Here is a 21,736-nt window from a genome sequence, read left to right as displayed (position 1 = left end):
GGTTTCATCAGACCAGAGAATCTTTTTTCTCATGGTCTGAGAGTCCTTTAGGTGCCTTTTGGCAAACTCCAAGCGGGCTGTCATGACCATTTTACTGAGGAGTGGCTTCCGTCTGGCCACTTTACCATAAAGGCCTGATTGGTGGAGTGCTGCAGAGATGGTTGTCCTTCACGAAAGTTCCTCCCATCTCCACAGAGCAACTCTGGAGCCCTGTCAGAGTGACCATCGGGTTCTTGGTCACCTCCCTGACAAAGGCCCTTCTCCCCAAACTGCTCAGTTTGGCTGGGCGACCAGCTCTATGAAGAGTCTTGGTGTTCCAAAACTTTGTCCATTTAAGATTGATGGAGGCCACTTTGTTCTTGGGGACCGTCTTGGTTCCCAGATCTATGCCTCGACACAATCCTATCTCGGAGCTCTACAGACAATTCCTTCGACCTCATGACTTGGTTTTTGCTCTGACAAGCACTCTCAACTGTGGGACCTTATATAGACAGGTGTGTACCTTTCCAAATCATGTCCACACAGGTGAACTCCAATCAAGTTTTAGAAACATCTCAAGGGTGATCAATGGTAACAGGATGCACCTGAGCTCAATTTCGAGTATCATAGCAAAGTATTTGAATACTTATGTAAATAAGGTATTTTTGTTATTAAAAAATTATACATTTGAAAATGTTTCTAAAATCCTGTTTTCGCTTTGTCATTATTGAGTATTGTGTGTAGATTTATGAGGAAAAACATTTATTTTATCCATTTTAGAATAAGGCTGTAATAATAACAAAATGTGGAAATATTGAAGGGGTCTGAATACTTTCCAAATATACTGTACCTGTAGGTAAATAAATCAGTGATCAATGTGGACTCTCAACCCATCAGGTAGACTCTCTAGTCAATCAAATACATTCACTGACCAATTAAGAGCTAGGGAGAACTGAAAATCAGCAGGCCTGTGGTTGTCTGCCATGTCCTGCATGTGTCTGTCTCTGGTGAACAAGATGTAGGTATTCATCCTACCTCCTCCTGGTCAAACATGTAGCGCTGACTCCCGGTTCTCATCGAGCGGCGTAGGTTCCAACCGGGGGAATCATAAGCCAGCCCATTGGAAGGGGTCTGGGGCCGCGAGGACAACGGGGAGGCACACCTTCCATCTTAGAATGAGATAAATATGAATTAGTGAATTAACTTTTTTATATAGGAAAAGAACAGCACAGCAGCTAGGATCAATAGCACAATTGACAATGCCAGAAAAATAATACTTAATTTTTTCTCCAGGAGGTAGCAGCAGAGCTTCCATTTGTACTTGTTATAAATAGAGTTGGCAATCAGGTCTACTGATTGTCCTGAAAATAAAATAGACCTGTCCTCAATTCAGAAACTTCCATGAGATAGAAAGACAGCGGTGTCTTTTGACAAAAAAGTAAGAGACCTGATATATATCTGTGCTGGCTCCTGACCAAGTGGGCTGTTCTGGCTCGGACAAGGCTTACTAATAATATATAATTTTATACATAATAAGTTGCTTGTTTACTGGCAAGTTGGAGATACAAACAGCTAATCCTCTTTCACGATTAGTTGTCTTTCTCAGTAGATGAAAACAAACAATTGAACACCACCACGCATCCCTGCACCATTTATTTTGGGGTGTTATAATAAAGTACAGAAGTAGTAGACTAAGCAGCATTCTTCAAATACTACAGATAAATACTTTTTTTAAAGGCTGAATAGTGCACCTTTAATGTTACGCAATAAGACTATACGTACAACAGCAGTGTGCTCAAATCTAGGAGATAGGGATGCACGACAAAAACTACAACATTGACATTAATAAAACGGACATACTCTTGTGTATTGTATTTGGCAATATAGCAAACCTAATGATGTTTATGGAAAGGTATGTGACATTTCAATTATGTGTTAGTTCTCCATTGGTGCAATGACAATGATAAAAATAATAATAGAGAACCATTTCTGCAATTTGCCCATTCATTGTGCTGGGAGGATAGCCAAGCAACACAATTATTATCCACCTACTTGGAGGTATGGTGATTTTCATACAAGAATGCAATACTGTATATACAATTTGACTGTGTGTCATATTTTGTGCACTGTTAAAGTTGCACATCCAGAAATAGAGAAGGAGTGCACAGGAAGCTACAATTTTGCTCTGGCGATGTCACTTCCGCAACACCCACTCCTTCACTCGCTCGCTCTCACTCACACACACACCCCCAGCCCATCGCCATGGCAACTGAGAAAAGAATAGACTGTAAGGGACTGCTGGAGGTAAAGATGATCTGCAAAGGATAGAGCGAGAGATTCCAAGCAGGATGAAGAGAGAAATGGAAAGAGGAAAATGGGTTCGAGCGAGGATAGGGCTAGCGTTCCAAAGGAGAGGAAGAGAAGAGAACATCTGATAGAACTAGCTACCTAAAGGGGAAATTGAGGTTTGTGAACCATTGACAGTGGAAAAGGTGGAAGAGAGATAGTAGAAGGGGCAGGAACTAAAGGAAAGACGGGCACTATTTTTTAAGTGAAGCCCACACTGTCTCCATGGCAACCTTGATAAACGTGAACAAGTGACTAGTCTCCTCCCTCTCTTGTCCTCTATAGTCTTTAAATGTACAATGTCGCATGTAGTATGTAGGAGGCCCTGCAGATTCCAAAAGTAGAAAGTAGATATTCCACCACTGTAGTTTTGTGTGGGCTTGTGATAACCTTGACCACTACACACTGGGAACATTATTCTGTGACTATGAAACAATCATATTTTTTCCTTATGGCTTACCCCTCCCCCTCTCTTTTTACCCATCTGTCCCTATTTCCTCCCCTTTCCTCCCCTTCACTCCCTGCATTTCACTCTCTCCCATTCTCTCAATTTTTCTAAACTAACGTATGGATTTGTTTTCAGCTGGTTATAACAAGGATCACTTAGCTATTTGAGTTTGAATTTTAAGACCCCTTAAGGTATCAAAAAATATTTTTTGGGGGGGGGATAAACATTGAATTTGGCATTACTGCTATTAGCCAATAGAAACACAGTGAATAGCAGATTCTAAAGAAGTTTGTGACGTGTCTGTCCTATATTTGAGAGATATAAGAAAGAATCCATTTTTTTCCCAGATTTTTTTTTCATGTAATTATCCTATTATTTTAGGCAGTAAACTATCTCCATATATACTTCCATCATTCTTTTTAACTGGTACCGGGACTTTCAGACGAGGCTTGAAAGGCTTGTGCATGTCCTTGAGAAAAACGGAGAATACCAACGTGTTTGTTAGAGTCTCATCTTTCAATGGATTGGCCATGATAGTTTAGGCCAAACTGTTCGGACGCTACAGACGTTTTTCGGGAAGGCTCATGGTCTGATAGACACTGCTCTGGCTCTGCCACCTTTCACCGCAGCTGTGGATGTGCGTTATGGCCGGATGCAGTGGATTGATGGGGATTTTTTTAATTATGTAAATTGTTTTATTATGTTGTGCAATGTTGTTACTGTAGTAGCTTCAGCATTGTTTATAGAGTAACTTAATATAAAGTGATATCAGGAATTCAGATTCCACTTCACACTTTTGAATGCATGCATCTGTATGTCGTGTCTGTCCGCACAGGTACAGTACCAGTCAAAAGTTTGGACACACTTATTCATTCAAGGGTTTTTCTTTATTTTTTACATTGTAGAATATGTGTCCATATGTGTTATTTCATAGTATTGATGTCTTCACTATTATTCTACAATGTAGAAAATAGTGAAAATAAAGAAAAAACCTTGAATGAGTAGGTGTGTCCAGATTTTTGACTGGTACTGTATACCTATGCCGCCTAGTGGATTGACCCACTTCAGCACCATGCCGCTGTCCTTAAGTGCTCCCCAGTGTCTAGAAGGTTCAAACCATTTCAGCACCACAGCATTGTCCACACTGCTCTCACAGCCTCACACCCCCACACCTGTAAACAATTGATCAAATTCACATCACAACCATGGTCAAATCCATGCTAACGCTAACTGGGTATGAAGTAGAAATGCTCCATTGAAGTCATTAATGGAAAATCGTGCCAAAACATATCAACCGTCCAAGGCTGGAATTCTATCAACCCCCCCATAGCAATATATATTCATGTGTTTGTTCACAAACTTCACCACTTCACCTCATGCACACACACTTCTTATTCTGAACAATGATAGCATACCTGTGAGTGGAGTCTACCTGGTAATAGTTGTAGGTCTTTATATAGTAACCAAGACCAATGGCCAGGCCACATGAATCAGGTTTAATTGGGTAGCATTGGGAACCACAGCACTTGATTGTGTTCACTTAGTTGTTAATGAGTTGAGGGAGTTTAAATCAAGAGGTCATCTGCAGCTAAGTATAGACTTTCATCAATACATTAGCCTCAAAAGACCTGCGTACATCTGAATACATCCATTGCTCTACTACATGACTGCTAGGGTGGAACAGACTGGGTAATGTTTAAAAGTAGCGATCTGACATACTCACAAAAGGTTATAAGAAAGTGGCCAGATTAGCAACAGGAAAGAGCTTGTGTAAAACAATACAAGGCCAAGACAAAAGCCACTGCACACAATGGACTACTATGGAATATATTTTATTTAACCGGAATGTTCCATTGATGTTTGAATACTTCTTTCCAAAGGGAGGCATATTTGATCCATTTAAAACAACTACAGTGCTGCATAAAAACAGAAATATCAATAAATGCCCACCATCATTGTCATCCAGACCTGAAAAGGGTAGCTTTAGCCTTAAACTCCTCTATCTGGATAAAGTATTCTAAATCAAACAAATTCTGGAGATTATGCCAAGACCAAGAAAATGTGAAAACTAAAAGCAGCTGTACCAGGTTCTGTGGTCTGGCCCTTGGCACCTGGTATAGCAACTTAACTTACACAGTAAAATCGCAAGAGTTCGTTCAACTTTATGGAGTCAAATGTAACACTATTTGGAAGTTTATAGCGTCCCACCCGCATTTTGCATTAAAACTACTCTGGTCAAGGTGTTTATATCTTTCGTATTCAAATGACAATAACTGGAGGAATTATCCAACTCTCCGAGAGTTGCTTAAATTGAACTCCAAATTCTATTTTAAGTGTCATTTTTAATCTTTTACATTTTTTAAAAATTTTGAATTAACAATCAACTCCAGCCGAGTACATTTCTCTTTCAGTTGACGTCCTTTGAGTTATAAGGGTGTAAAGCTATATTTAAATATTTCTTAATTTGTAACATTATAGTGGTTTGCAATGTAATATCCAATCTCTATTGGAATCCAACTTGCAGGAAGTTATCCAGCCCTTTTACATTTCCCCAAATTTGCATTTAGCATACATGTCATAGTAGGGAAGAAAATACAGTATTTGGAAACTACCTACACACCATGTAAACTGGAACCCCTATCTCACTAACTGTTGCTATAAATCCAACCACTTAAAGATTGGATTAGTTTAGAAAAATGTTTAGCATAAAATCAAAAACAATCAAAGTACATGCAAAAAACAGATAATGAAACAAACAATTTAAAAAATCACATCTGATTTAACTCCCTGTCTCTGGATACTCTTAATGGAGTTAAAAGTTCTCTGTCCCAATCAACTCCAGTTGTCAACAATAACTTCAGGGTCTCTTGAGGGTTAAAATAACTCCCAGTAGAGTCAATTTAAGCCAAATTTCTTTACCATTGGGATTTCAACTATCCTTGATTTACTGTGTAGTTGGGATGATCTGAGGTTATAAGAACCATGGCTGGTCTGGGTCAAGGAACAGAGGTACATTTACCAGTTATATATACAGTACCAGTCATAAGTCTGGACACACCTACTTATTCAAGGGGTTTTCTTCCATTTTTACTATTTTCTACATTGTAGAATAATAGTGAAGACATCAAAACTATGAAATAACACATGGAATCATGTAGGAACCAAAAAAGTGTTAAACAAATCAAAATATATTTTATATTTGAGATTCATCAAAGTAGCCACCCTTTGCCTTGATGACAGCCTTGATGACAGCTAAGTTCACTGAGTGAATCAGGCCTTCGTGCTCGAATTGCTGCAAATAAATCCCAGCATTCTGCAGCAATACGCCATCCCATCTGGTTTGCACTTAGTGGGACAAACATTTGTTTTTCAACAGGACAATGACACAACACACCTCCAGGCTATGTAAGGGCTATTTGACCAAGAAGAAGAGTGAGAGTGCTGCATCAGATGGCCTGGCCTCCACAATCACCCGACCTCAACTCAGTTGAGATGGTTTGGGATGAGTTGGACCGCAGAGTGAAGGAAAAGCAGCCAACAAGTGCTCAGCATATGTGGGAACTCCTTCAAGACTGTTGGAAAAGCATTCCAGGTGAAGCTGGTTGAGAGAATGCCAAGAGTGTTCAAAGCTGCCATCAAGGCAAAGGGTGCCTACTTTGAAGAATCTCAAATATAAATATACTTTAATTTGTTTAACACTTTTTGGTTACTTCATGATTCCATGTGTTATTTCATTGTGTTGATGTCTTAACTATTATTATACAATATAGAAAATAGTAAACAATAAAGAAAAAACATTGAATGAGTAGGTGTGTCCAAACTTTTGACTGGTACTGTATATGTAACAAAAAAGTTGAAAAACCAACAAAAAATACTATTTTTGTCATCGGGAGCATTAATGCATTAAAAATGCATTAATAAAAAAATGTTATAAAAAATATTAAAAACAACTACAGGTGACATTATAGTCATGTGGTCCAGTGTAAACTATCACTCCAACACTAAACATGTCAAAATGGGTTGGTAGTGTACGAATGTAAAGATGTTTTTATATAGTTTTACATGGTTATTATTTACAGATATAAACTTCCGCAAACTGAAAAAATAAATACAGCCCCTTCAGAAAGTATTCAACCACTTGACTTTTTACACATTTTGTTGTGTTACAGCCTGAATTTTAAAAACGTGTGTCACTGGCCTACACACAATACCCCATAATGTCAAAGTGGAATTATGTTGTTAGAAATGTTTACAAATTAATTAAAAAAGAACATCTGAAATGTCTTGAGTCATTTAAGCCCTTTGTTATGGCAAGCCTGAATTAGTTCAGGAGTAAAAATTTGTTTAACAAGTCACATAAATTGCATGGACTCAATATATGTGCAATAATAGTGTTTCACATGATTTTTGAATAACTACCTCATCTCTGTACCCCATTCTTACAATTATCTGTAAGGTCCCTCATTCGAGCAGTGGATTTCAAACACAGATTATAGGGAGGTATTTTAATGCCTCGTAAAAAAGGGCACCTATTTTGTAGATGGTGTATCAATACACCCATTCACTACAAAGATACATGCGTCTCTCCTAACGCAGTTGCCGGAGGTGAAACCGCTCAGAGATTTCACCATGAGGCCAGTATCGGTATGTGGGTAAAATCACCAGGGAAGCCAAGACCCAAAAATATATACATATTACAACCTATGTGTTGTGATAATTGTGTAATTTGCTCTATAACTTGTTAGTTCATATGCCTTGACACCATGATATATAGGCCTAAGGCAGAGACAATAAGAAGACATAGTGGCAGAAATTCAACCACACCATTGTTTCATCACAAAACCGGAGACCAACATATTGCATGTAACAAACAGTTACATGACCTACAGCATGGTCAAGATAGTTAATGTTTCTGAGATTTTCAGACTACTAAACACTATAGATTTAGAACCACAGGGAGTTACTGCAAGTCGCAAAGAAAACAGAGGATGCCTCCACTATTCCAGCATTATTTCAACATAATCTAATCCCGTATGCTTAGTCTAATGCAGTGACAACTAAAAGATACCAAAAACGATTTAGTCCAATCAATGTAATCTAAATATGATGGCTGTCCATGGTACTGATTTATGTGTGTGTGTGTGTGTGTGTGTGTGTGTGTGTGTGTGTGTGTGTGTGTGTGTGTGTGTGTGTAGAAAAAACATGTTGACTCATCCTACTTGTAGAGGAACACCAATGCCATCTTCATCTCATGTTGCCTAAACGGTCTATGGCTCTGTCATACACACGTTTAGTTTTTGTTGTCCTAGGCTTCCTGGCTAAAATGCTGGCTCGCTAGCCTAAATTCCTTTCATGGGCAACAATGCGCCAGGCCAGCTAGTTAACATTAGCCTAACATTACTACATCTAGCTACATGTTGAATTGCCATCCTCCCGGGCCAGGGGCACAATGTATGAATTCATGGTTGTATCAGAATCGCCGTTATAATCATTGGCATGTACGGAGAATTGAGTAAAACCACAAGTCCAAATCCCTATCTCCATCAATGGCTAATTTCGGAAAGCTAGTCACCCAATGTTAGCTAGCTAGCCACCGGAGGACAATGACACAACAGGATGCAACAATTCAAGTTATGTCAATGACATTTGGCTTCTAATGTGATTTGATTGGTCTGAAGCCAAATCAAACTGTCTTCCCTTAAAACGTCATTTTTTGTGTGCCAGTACCAGCTCAACGCTGATTGGCTATTATTTTAATTCATTTTTTATCAAGGTAGGCCAAATGCTCACCAAGGGCAGCATTTGGCAACAATGTCATACTCTTTTTGACCAGACAACATAGATGGGCATACACATACAGAGACAGAGGGGCGCTGTTTGTTCGCTTGGATGCTTTCGCCAGTGAGATACATTCAGCCTCTTGCGAATTGAAGGACATTTATGAAACACCGACAGACAAAAGAAAAATGATTTTGTATGTTTTATTCATTTTTTTCTTGGTCATTTTTGGGGGCGAGCCTGGCTTCCCTTGGCATCCATGAATACATGCCCCTGCAAGTTGCCAATGGTGTCACACCCTGATCGGTTTCACCTGTCTTTGTGCATGTCTCCACCCCCTTCCAGGTGTTGCCCATCTTCCCCATTATCCCCTGAGCATTTATACCTGTGTTCTCTGTTTGTCTGTTGCCAGTTCGTCTTGTCAGGTCTTACCAGTGTGCGTTCCTGGTTTCCTGTTTCTCAAGTGTTTGTTTCCTAGTTTTCCCGGTTCTGACCATTCTGCCTGCCCTGACCCCGAGCCTGCCTGCCGTCATGTACCTGCCTGAATCTGACCTGATTACGAACCCCTGCCTGTCCTCGACCTGCCCTTTGTCCCGTGTTATAATAAATTATTGAGAACTGTACTATCCACCTCCTGTGTCTGCATCTGGGTCATATCCTGAGTCGTGATAAATGGTGACTTTAAAATAGTTCGAATTTAATGGCTGTGATAGGAGAAAACAAAATTGTACTGTAGTTACTCCACAATACTAACCTAAATGACAGAGTGAAAAGAAGGAAGCCTGTACAGAATAAAACATTGTTTTTCAATAGGGCACTAAAGTAATACTGCACAAAATGTGGCAAAGAAATTAACTTTAAGTCCTGAATACAAAGCATTTGTCACGATCGTCAAAGGGACTGAGAGAGGACCAAGGCGCAGCGCGTGGAAAGTACATCTTCCTTTTTTTATTATACGAAGACGTAACACGAAACACTTATACAAACTAACAAAACAACAAACAAACAAAACAGACGACCGTGAAGCTATCAAACATAAGTGCTGACTCAAAACACTTTGACATAGACATAGAAAATTACCCACAAAACACATGATGCCCATGGCTGCCTTAAATATGGCTCCCAACTAGAGACAATAAACCCCAGCTGTCTCTAATTGAGAACCAATCCAGGCAGCCATCGACATACAAACACCTAGAACAGACATTACCCCATTAAACCTACAAACACCCTAGACAATGCAAAAACACACCAACTTCCCCATGTCACACCCTGACCTAACTAAAATAATAATGAAAACAAAGATAACTAAGGCCAGGGTGTGACATAACCCCCCCCTTAAGGTGCGAACTCCGGGCGCACCAGCATAAAGTCTAGGGGAGGGTCTGGGTGGGCGTCTGTCCACGGTGGCGGCTCTGGCACTGGTCGTGGTCCCCACCCCACCATAGTCACTACCCGCTTTCGTAGCCTCCTCCAAATAGCCAGACTCCACATTAACCCCACTGGATTAAGGGGCAGCACCGGACTAAGGGGCAGCACCGGACTAAGGGGCAGCACCGCACTAAGGGGCAGCACCGGACTAAGGGGCAGCACCGGACTAAGGGGCAGCACCGGGATAAAGGGCAGCACCAGGATAAGGGGCAGCACCGGGATAAGGGGCAGCTCCGGACTGAGGGACGGCAGCTCCGGACTGAGGGACGAATCCTGGCTGGATGGCGGATCCTGGCTGGCTGGCTCTGGCGGATCCTGGCTGGATGACGGCTCTGGCGGATCCTGGCTGGATGGCTCATGGCTGGCTGACGGATCTGGCTGCTCATGGCTGGCTGACGGATCTGGCTGCTCATGGCTGGCTGACGGATCTGGCTGCTCATGGCTGGCTGACGGATCTGGCTGCTCATGGCTGGCTGACGGATCTGGCTGCTCATGGCTGGCTGACGGATCTGGCTGCTCATGGCTGGCTGACGGATCTGGCTGCTCATGGCTGGCTGACGGATCTGGCTGCTCATGGCTGGCTGACGGATCTGGCTGCTCATGGCTGGTTGGCGGCTCTGGCAGATCCTGGCTGGTTGGCGGCTCTGGCAGATCCTGTCTGGTTGGCGGCTCTGGCAGATCCTGGCTGGTTGGCGGCTCTGGCAGATCCTGTCTGGTTGGCGGCTCTGGCAGATCCTGTCTGGTTGGCGGCTCTGGCAGATCCTGACTGACGAACGGCTCTGACGGCTCGGGACAGACGGGCGGCTCTAATGGCTCGGGGCAGACGGATGGCTCAGATGGCGCTGGGTAGACGGATGGCTCAGATGGCGCTGGGCAGACGGATGGCTCAGATGGCGCTGGGCAGACTGATGGCTCAGATGGCGCTGGGCAGACTGATGGCTCAGATGGCGCTTGGCAGACGGGCAGTTCAGGCACCGCTGTGCAGACGGCAGACTCTGGCCGGCTGAGGCGCACTGTAGACCTGGTGCGTGGTGCCGGAACTGGTGTTACCGCGCTGGGGACACGCACCTTCAGGCTAGTGCGGGGAGAAGGAACAGGGCATACTGGACCCTGGAGACGCACATTAGGCCTAGTGCGTGGTGTCGGAACTGGTGGTACCAGGCTGGGGACACGCATCTCAGGGCTAGTGCGGGGAGCAGCAACAGGACGCACAGGACTCTGGGGACACACAGGAGGCATGGTGCGTGGTGTAGGCACTGGTGGTAATGGGCTGGAGACACGCACCACAGGGTTAGTGCGTGGAGGAGGAACAGGGCTCTGTTGACACACAGGAAACTTGGTGCGTGGTACCGGACTGGAGACACGCACCATAGGGCTAGTACGTGGAGGAGGAACAGGGCACACTGGACTCTCGAGGCGCACTATAGGCCTGGTGCGTGGTACCGGGCTGAGGGCACGCACCTCAGGAAGAGTGCGGGGAGAAGGAACAGTGCGTACAGGGCTCAGGAGACGCACAGGAGGCTTCCCAACCTTACCTGGTTGTATGCTCCCCCATATCAACATCTCTCTCTCTTCGCTCTCCTCCAATAACACCAACAACTCCTCAAATGTCTCATAATCTCCCATCCTTTCACTTTCCTCCAATCTGTCCAATAACTCCTCCACATTCTCCGACTCATACCTTAGTTTAGCCAACTGCTCCTGATGGTAAGCACGGGGAACTGGCTCAATTCTCCCGCTTGACCCAGCCACACTCCCCGTGTGCCCTCCCCCAAGAAATTTTTTTGGGGGGCCTCTCGGGCTTCCAGCCACTCTGCCTTGATTTATGCTGCTTGGTCCGGTGTTGGTGGGTAATTCTGTCACGATCGTCAAAGGGACTGAGAGAGGACCAAGGCGCAGCGCGTGGAAAGTACATCTTCCTTTTTTTATTATACGAAGACGTAACACAAAACACTTATACAAACTAACAAAACAACAAACAAACAAAACAGACGACCGTGAAGCTATCAAACATAAGTGCTGACTCAAAACACTTCGACATAGACATAGAAAATTACCCACAAAACACATGATGCCCATGGCTGCCTTAAATATGGCTCCCAACTAGAGACAATAAACCCCAGCTGTCTCTAATTGAGAACCAATCCAGGCAGCCATCGACATACAAACACCTAGAACAGACATTACCCCATTAAACCTACAAACACCCTAGACAATACAAAAACACACCAACTTCCCCATGTCACACCCTGACCTAACTAAAATAATAATGAAAACAAAGATAACTAAGGCCAGGGTGTCACAGCATTAGGTTTGGGGCAAATCCAACACAATACATCACTGACTACCACTCTTCATATTTTCAAGCATGGCGGTGGCTGCATCATGTTATGGGTATGCTTGTCATATTCAAGGACTAGAGAGTTTTCTAGAATAAACATATATGGAATAGAGCTCAGCATCATAGAATAGAGCTAAGCATCCCAGAGGAAAATCTGGTTCAGTCTGCTTTCCAACAGACACTGGGAGACACGTTAACCTTTCAGCAGGACAATAACCTAAAACTCAAGGCCAAATATTTGCTGGAGTTGCTTACCAAGATGATATTGAATGTTCCTGAGTGGCTTAGTTACAGTTTTTACATAAATTGTCTTGAAAATCTATGGCAAGACATCAAAATGTATAGCAACAATCCACAAAATACTTGACAGAGCTTGAAGAATAATGTGAAAATATTGTATAATCCAGGTGTGCAAAGCTCTTAGAGACTTACCCATAAAGACTCAAAACTGTAATCACTGCTAAAGGTGATTCTAACATGTATTGACTAAGGCATGTGAATACTTAACTAAATGAGATATTTATTTATTTAATTTTCAATACATTTGTAAAAAAAAAGGTACAAAAAATTTACAATTTTAAATTCAGGCTGTAACAAAACAAAATGTGGAATAAGTCAAGGGTATGAATACTTTCTGAAGGCACTGTACATAAGGAATTCATAACACCTTCATGACCAGGCATGATACCTTTATGAGTATTGCAGTATCTTTCATAACAACATTCATAACACATTTATCAGTGAAAAGCAGTTTTCAAAATATACGTTTTGTAGAATATTTTCTACAACGGAAACTGTCAATCTGTCAACCTCCTGACACACAACACACAACAGGCTAGGATCAGTCTCAGAGCACTACCCTTGTAGTAGTTAGGGGTTAAATGCCTTGCTCAAGGCCACAATGGCAGTAGTGGATGTCTGGCACCAGACTTGAATTCAAATAGTAATTGTTTTCTTTCAAATGTTTGAAAGATTTCAAACTATTTTAATGCAGGTCATGATGGCTCCTTAAGTATTAAACACACCGAGAATTTGACTGCCGGTAGATCACAGGAGGCCATTCCTTCTCTTACTAGAACAAAATACGTACCTCCTGTGCACTGACATGGTAACGACGAACTTGTTGTTTCTACTTGTACAATCACAATAGTCGGCAGTGGCCGACAACTTGACTTTGAGCCAATCAGATGGCACAAACCTACATGTGGAGAACCGACAGGAGTGACAAGAAAAATGAAAAAATAGGGCACTTTTTCCAGTCAAATCCACCTTCTTTTCATCAGAATTGTTCTAACTAAAACAATAGAGCTGCATAATAGGGCCTACATCTTTGTTCTTGAGCAAGTTTTCTTGACGTATTAGTTAGCTAGCTAGCTGAGCAAGACAGTCACACAGACTTCATATAAAACGAATGTGGTAGTAAGTGCAGCACAATGCACACCACTAAATGCTTTACCAAGCCAGCTATCTGGCCACTGTAGCTAGTAACATTATAATTAAATCACAATGGCTTCCCATGAAGCAGGTGCCTGTAGCTGGCTGCCGAGAGCAAATCAATCAATCAAGTTTATTTTATATAGCCCTTCGTACATCAGCTAATATCTCAAAGTGCTGTACAGAAACCCAGCCTAAAACCAAAAACAGCTAGTAATGCAGGTGTAGAAGCATTGTAGAATGCATTGTCTTTACTTAGCTAGCACAACAGCTAGCTAGCGAATCATGCGAATCATTTAGCTAATGTAACCCCCCTACTGTGTCCCTACAGTAACTGAGCTTTGTAGCATGTAAAAAAGGGGTGACCAAATACTCAAAAATAACCAAAGGAAGGCAATTGTCATATTTTGTATTTGGAAAATGTATTATATTTTTACAGTACAAATTACCTTTGGGCTTAATTCAGTAATATACAGAAATATAACTCTTTAGACTGGAATCAAATGTAAGGCATATAACTCAGAATAAACACAAATAGTATGGTGCAATACAATTCAGAAACAAAACCAATCAGTATTTTATCATGCACGAGAACTAGAATTCATTAACTCATAGTTATCTCAGTAATCCACCATCAGAAAAAATATAAACATTCAATAAAGTTTAACCTGGTTGCAACCTTTAAAAACCTGGAGTACCACTCATTATTATTCAAAGCTCTGAAATGTAACAATTATCTTACTACGTTGCAGGGCTTCGTCCCTCAACGGGACTAGATGAACAAGAGCAAGTGCAGTCCTTGTGCATCTCTGTGTCTGTGTGTGGGTGTGTGTGAGTTCTGGGAGCGGGAGTAACAAATGCATGCAAGAGTGGTCCGTATTCAGTGCAGTGGTAGGAAACAGAGCTCAAGCCAGATGACGTTTCGTCACGAGCCCAAAACTACTCTGACACACAATACAACTGTCTCAATAGCTACTCTGAACACACAGTAACTCTAGAATTGCTGGTATAGATGTCGTTATCTGGTCTCGTCACTTGATGATCAACTCTTCTTAGCCACTCACACAGTTTATACTCTACACACACTCGTTATTTACAGTCCAGCAACTGTCCGCCATTCACCGGGGATTAAAGTAATCTCAGAAACACACAGTTGCCTGCTCTAACTTCAAAACCAGACCAGTCCCATCGCGCTTGCTATTGGTGGAAACGGAATGAGCTCTTGCTCTGCCCAATGTAACTGCCCCGTTTGTGCCATCTTCCCTTGCATTAATTGGTAGCAGTAGAGGGCCTGGGCAACACTAAGGTTAGCCAGCTAGTTAAACATGTATCTATGCGCTGTATTAAATTGTTTATTTGTCATCTTGCTAGCTAGTTATATAGCTGTGGCTATTTGGCTAATATCAACAAGTGATTTCTAGAACTATAGCAACATCAGCGGAGCTAGTTAGCTAGAATTGACTAGACCATAAAGCAACACACACGACCATGCAATGCCAAACAACGCTACTTCCACCTTCTGGTTTGGAGTATTTTAACAAGGCTGAGTGGCTGCCAACTTCAAGGTCTTTGCTATGTGAACACAAAAGAGATTGACTGCCGACACTGTTCAAAGGTGCTAAGTACTGTCGGCAGGCAAAGGTTTGACAATCCTACCGGTGTGTCTGAGCTCTTAGAAGACTTGCATTAGCACCTAAAGACTTGCATTAGCCCAACAAGTGTATGCCTTGGCATTGGTTCAGCTTATTCACAGTCTTGTGGTAAAACAGGGGACCCGGTTCTTTTTTAAATGTCGTTTTTTTGTATCAAGAATGATAATTAACTAACTTATTTTTTATTTATTTTATTACACAACTATTTATTTACAACGCATACCACATATCACTCTCAACCAACAACAAAACACACCACATGTGGCTAGGGTAACCACATGTCCCAGTTTGTGCAGGACAGCCCCATGCATTTTGTCCCTTTGTTCCCTCAACCAAACAATCATGTCCCACATTTGATCAACAAAATCAAACACCACTAATTTAGAAAAAAAGTGGATTTGTCCCATATTTGAGTCAGACATTCCAACCTGTCTCCTGGAGTCATGTTGGCTTATGACAAGATACTGTATACACTAATCACGTTTCTCAAATCCTTTTAGGTTAAATTCCAGTTAAACTTCAACAGGACAGTTAGAACTAACTACTTACAAAAAACGTGCTTTGGATGAAGACCTACAGAAGTAGGCATAAGTAAATAGCTGTATTAGACTGAAAGAAATAAGGTCATTCCATTCTCAATAGTTGCTCATTGAACATATTGCTACTTCTCTCAATACCCTTTTTAAAAGTCACCCTTCCTAAATGTTTTATCATCCAGTAATAATCCTTTGCCAAATATTCCCAGATTTTGATAAAACATTCACACGTGGTGTCTTATTTTCATCACAAAATGTTGAGTGAGGCAAAGAAATAGGATAGGTGCACTTCAATTAGCTTGTTTGGTGCAGTGGGAGCAGGGATTGTAGGGCTGCTGGAGGACACCGGAGTGTCGCTCCGCCACTTCTCACAATGGTGCTCTTTATGTAAAGTTAGACCAAATCTGAATCAGTGTCTTGGAAGATCACATAATGATGAATTGGTATTCTACATAACATAAACAGCTTAGTATAACGTTACTGTTACATCAACACCACCACCTAATTTCTCATTAGATCTTAGGATGTTTTTCTTCTCATGCGGCAACTAGGCAAAATGTACTTGGATTGAAACAAAATACAGGAAGGCTGAAGGCTAGAGTATAGTTTGTTAACATGCTGCTCTAATTTGTTCAGTAAACAGTAATTCAAGAAGATATAAATGCATATTCCCATGAAAATGATTGAGATCAAATGACTGGTATGAGTAGGTGACACTGTCCTGCGAATGTCCCACAAAATCATACTGTTGTTCCAGATGGGTATTTTAAATGTGGTCACCCTAGATGGGTACCCATGTCTGAACTCACTCAGTAACACTAGTAACCGTCCGCCTCACACCTGCCAGATTCCTTCAGTCAGCCCTGGATTTACACTGGCAACCTTCTACTTACTCTGAGTGTATGCATGAAACTGTTTCTTTTTGTGTGCATGCTGCTGTATCAGTAATGGGGTGGGTGTGTTGGGGTGTGTGCCAGGGAAGTGATGATGCATTTCCTCAGGGCTATTACATTCCTTTCAGCCTATCTATGAATCGAGGACAGATTACTATATTCTGCATCTCACAGGACCAAACTGCATTTCCATTTCTCTCTAGTTGAAATGGAACACACTGAGTTTGTTTCACAGGGTGAGTAACTAATTGTCTTAGAATAATTCAGAGTCCACAGATGCTGAGAGTTGATAGTCCGGTATCCCATTGTGACATAGCTATGCGGCTCTGAGACCACAGTCAAAATTCCCTCCCCAAAATGCCCAACCAACGCAGCTTCCTGTACACGTCCTCTATTCATTTTTATACAACGGGTAGGTCTAATCCTGAATGCTGATTGGTTAAAACCGCATTCCAGCTGGTGTCTAGTTAAGCAATAAGGCACAAAGGGGTGTGGTATATGGCCATTATACCACAGCTAAGGGCTGTTCTTACACACGACACAACACAGAGTGCCTGGATACAGCCCTTAGTCGTGGTATATTGGCCATATACCACAAACCCCCGAAGTGCCTTATTGCTATTAAAATCTGGTTACCAACGTAATTAGAGCAGTAAAAAAAATGTGGGTCATACCTGTGGTATACGGTCTGATATACCACGGCTGTCAGCCAATCAGCATTCAGGGCTCGAGCAACCAGTTTATAATCCACAAGTCACCAACGGCTGAATCTATGACGTTAAAATGCCTATTTACTCTGTTCCATCTGACTGCACAATCCACTGTCTCACCAGCCCAGCCAAGCAATTTATAAACTTGATCTCCACTATAAAAAGCATCTAGACATTGTCACATTCTCATAGACTAACATTTAGTTTTCAACAGCAGAGATTTGTATAAACTTTGCTGTCTGCCTCTCCAACATTTGCAACATTGTTTCAAGATTCAAATTCGATCTCCAGCTGTCCTTTAGTAATGAATGTGTCGGGACAAAACAGACAGACAGGCAGTGTTTCACAGCCAGTCGAAATCATGAATTAGCTGGCATAATTTGTATGGACATATACATTACAAAGAAATGTCAATAGAAAAAAGACCAAATGAAACAAAGTGCAGCTAGTTTGCAGTCTTTCCAGCTTCAGTTTGAAGTGATTGTGTTAGTTGTGTCGTTGGCTAGCTCCTATGAACAACAGTGTCCTGACGAGTGAGCACATTTTCTACGCCAGGCGAAAACGCACCTCATTAGCTCATTATTATGGATGCATCCAAATAAATGTCATTGGAAAACAGCTTAAACAAATTCAAATGCAGCTACTTTGCTGTTATTCTGGCTGCACTTTTTGACATGACTGTAAGTTAGCCGTAGTTGGCAAGCTAGCAAGCAAGGGATAAGAATGTTGCCAGCCACGAATGACTGGGGCGCGTCCATAGATACAGAACAAAAAGACTGAACGACTGAGTCGTGTCTCTGGCAAACAAACCGATAGAACGAACGACCAGCCGGCTTGGGTAGCAATCCATGATTTGTTTTGGGGCTATATCTTGTAGAAGGGTTAAATAGTATGAATGAATTCATCAAATAACGTTTTTAATGAAAATATGTCTATCATTGTTTGAATATGTTGGTAATCCGTTGCATAAAATTGAAAATGCCCTCAAAGAAGTGTTTGGAGGATACATTGGCATGGAATGCCAGCCCGAGACTTCAAAGAAAAAAATACAATTTCATTGAGTATTTTTTGGTTTCTTTTCATTTTGATAAGGTTAGTGTAAAAAGGTAAAAATCTAAGGTTAACGATTTTAAGGTTGGCACATTAGATTTGGGGTGGGGTCACAAGAAATTATTGGGGACTAAATGTGGTCCCCAGAAACTCTTGCTGAAAAAATGGCATCCCTGCTGAAAAAAATTGAATACCACTGCTTTAAGATGTCCTTATATTATTAAGTACCCTTCAAATAAAGTGTTACCCAAAATCAAAATGTAACACCTAATGAACTATCAAACAGTTTCATAACATATTTCAACACCCGTCTCTGAGTTAGGAGTGGATTTAGGACGAAAACCCTAAAAACACATACCATAATTCTGATATTTTCTGATACACTTTATGAGACACTAAGGGTCGAAGGAAACTTCTCAAAGCTTAGCAAACTCGCAAGGAAGTACCTGTGCATTACAGCAACAAGCTCAATGATTGAGTTACAGCACATACAGTAATGTTAATGACTCCAGTCATCTATAAATCCATAAAATATCCAAAAAAAATAGAACTTGTTTGACTATTCGGTTGATAAACTGAGATCATTCTATATTCAGATGAATGTCTACAGAATGTCAAAACATGTGTGTGAAGTTGCATGTTTGCAATTTGAAATGTTAAGGAAACAAAACTATTATTTTTCATTTTACAAATAACAAATGTTCGCCGTTCTCAGTAAAGCTAAGCTGGTAAATGTTTCGCGTTTTATTTTGTGGAGGGGAGTACTCAGACTTTAAGATTGAGATGGACTTTGAGATTATTAATGTTATATTTGTTATGAACTAAACAAATGAGTTCTGACTGAGCAAGGCCTTTTGATTTCCTTATTGTGTTATGAATGAAAGTTTTTTTTAACATAAGCCTTAAGGATGTATTTACACAGGCAGCCCAATTCTGATATTTTGCAAAAACGTTACAAAAAAATCGGATCTGATTGGTCAAGAGACCAATTAGTGAAACAAATCAGAATTGGGCTGCCAGTGTAAAGGCAGCCTAAGTTTCTTCAAACATACACTGAGTGTAGAAAAGATTAAGAACACCATTGTAATATTGATTTTCACCCCCCCCCCCCCCCCCCCCCCTCTCACCTTTGGCCCTCAGAACAGCCTCAATTTGTCTCTACAAGATGTCGAAAGCGTTCCACAAGGATGCTTGCCTATGTTGACTCCAATGCTTCCCACATTGGGAAGCCAACTTTTTTGTCAAGTCGGCTGAATGTCCTTTGGGTGGTGGAACGTTCTTGATACACAAGGGAAACCAAGCAGCGTTGCAGTTCTTGACACAATCAATCCGGTGCGCCTGGCACCTGCTACAGTACCATACCCCGTTCAAAGGCACATAAATATTTTGTCTTGCCCATTCCCCCTCTGAATGGCACACATGCACAATCCATGTCTCAATTGTCTCAAGGCTTAAAAATACTTCTTTAACCTGTCTGCTCCCCTTCATCTACTCTGATTGAAGTGGATTTAACAAGTGACATCAATAAGGGGTCATATAACTTTCATCTGGATTCAGCTGGTCAGGCTATGTCATGGAAAGAGCAGGTGTTCATAATGTTTTGTACCCTCAGTGTATATTCACGGTCACGGTCCCTGACTGCATCACAGTATTAGGAGGAGCCTTAAAATTATATATACAAGGTCTGTTAATTATATATTTGCTTAATAGGGTCATTAACCAATTAGTCTAGTGACAATAAGATCTCAATATATTTACAAAAGGAGATTAATCCAAGGCAGATACACAGTTCTGATTAACAGTTCAACATTGAGACTTCCAAATGTAAAAGCTATAACACAAACCTTTTTCAGCTTGATCCTGTGTATATCCATATTTAAGAAATAATAAATGATTTCATGTTTTGGGGCTATGCACAACACAAACTCCAATGACCGTCAACTCATTGGTGTAATACTCCAACTCCCATGACCCTCTGCTGCAAATATTCTCACCTCAATTCCACAACTCTTCACCGTTGGGCTATTTCGAAATCTAAAAATACACTATGTGTGCAGTGCAGTGGCTGGCGTAGGCTTTAGTAAGATACCCTGAGGCTAACACCTCCCCCTACAAATGAGAAGTGCACTGTAGAAAGGGTCAGGTTGTGCATTGATAATAAAAATAAATGTCGTATCAATAATTGAATAGTGACTGAACTATACACACTATTAGAACATCAAGTACTTTTAATGCTGTATAATGATCTCAGAGTATTTCAGGACCAACTAGTCACGCGTTCAGTGTTTCCGTCAACTGAAATAGTCAAGAAGACGTCCTTTAAAAAAACATACTACAGGAACACTTCAGATACAGTGCAACACGATTTCATACCTTACAAAATTATACAGCCCGACACAATCTCACAACCTGCACTGTGCCACTTCCTCACTCTTTGTGGGTGATGAGGCAACCAGAAGGAGGGAGATGGTTAGAGCTGTTAAATATCTGGCTATCTTACCTTGCGAAGAGACATAGGACATGGTCTAAATGTGACATCGGAGTCACCCAGAGCAAGCTCTCAGCACTTTCAATCTCGTCAGTAGAAATTCCATTAATAAAACGGCTACATAATGATTGGGCAAATCCTAGGAATCGTTAACTGAGAAAATACAACGGCAATGTATACAATTTACTCAGTCCATCTCCGTTGGAGGCCATTTTCGACGATAGAGTAAAGGACATAAATATAAATGCATGTAAATTGTTGTCTACATAGAAATATGGGTATATCACACGAGCCGAAGTGAGTGGGAGAGGGAGGCAAGAAGAGGTGGAGCGTTTGAGCGCTTGCGTGTGCAATGTATTAGGCTACCAAGTGCACGTATAGGCTATCTTAATCGTTGTCTGCCCAATTATGATAAAGTCAAATTCTATGCCCATTGAATTTAGTCCCATTGAATGAAACTCGTAGGCGCACGCTCATACACGTCGCACACACACACACTTTACAAATAGTGCACGGGAGGTGGGCGGGATAGTGTCCATTTATAGGATACTATAATATAGACTATAATAATATTTTTCGCTATATTTTCTCTGAGTCTTTGATAATTTCAAGCGGCAATCAGCAGTTGAAACAATAACTAAGCGAATCCC

The 21,736-nt window shown here is 41.4% G+C and overlaps 1 protein-coding gene across 5 annotated transcripts in view; it reads right to left on the bottom strand.

Moving 5' to 3' along the window:
• LOC129819983 (ras/Rap GTPase-activating protein SynGAP-like) overlaps nt 1–21,528 on the bottom strand; it is a 92,282-nt gene extending 70,754 nt beyond the window's left edge. For 2 of the 5 annotated variants that reach the window (XM_055876745.1, XM_055876746.1), the window contains exons 1-2: nt 21,099–21,527; nt 1,015–1,148 (exon numbers count right to left, since the gene is read on the bottom strand). In XM_055876745.1, the coding sequence (XP_055732720.1) occupies nt 1,015–1,148; nt 21,099–21,120 (156 nt within the window). In that variant the 5' untranslated portion in view covers nt 21,121–21,527. Of the gene's footprint in view, nt 1–1,014; nt 1,149–21,098 lie in introns of all 5 variants that reach the window. The other 3 variants (XM_055876748.1, XM_055876749.1, XM_055876747.1) reach the window with 2 other exon arrangements.
• Between the last annotated feature and the right edge of the window lie 208 nt (nt 21,529–21,736).

Source organism: Salvelinus fontinalis, chromosome 22, assembly GCF_029448725.1.
Source record: "Salvelinus fontinalis isolate EN_2023a chromosome 22, ASM2944872v1, whole genome shotgun sequence".
NCBI classification, from domain to species: Eukaryota; Metazoa; Chordata; class Actinopteri; order Salmoniformes; family Salmonidae; genus Salvelinus; species Salvelinus fontinalis.
Note: the sequence above shows the minus strand (reverse complement) of the source record. Positions and strands in the feature narration are given on the sequence as shown.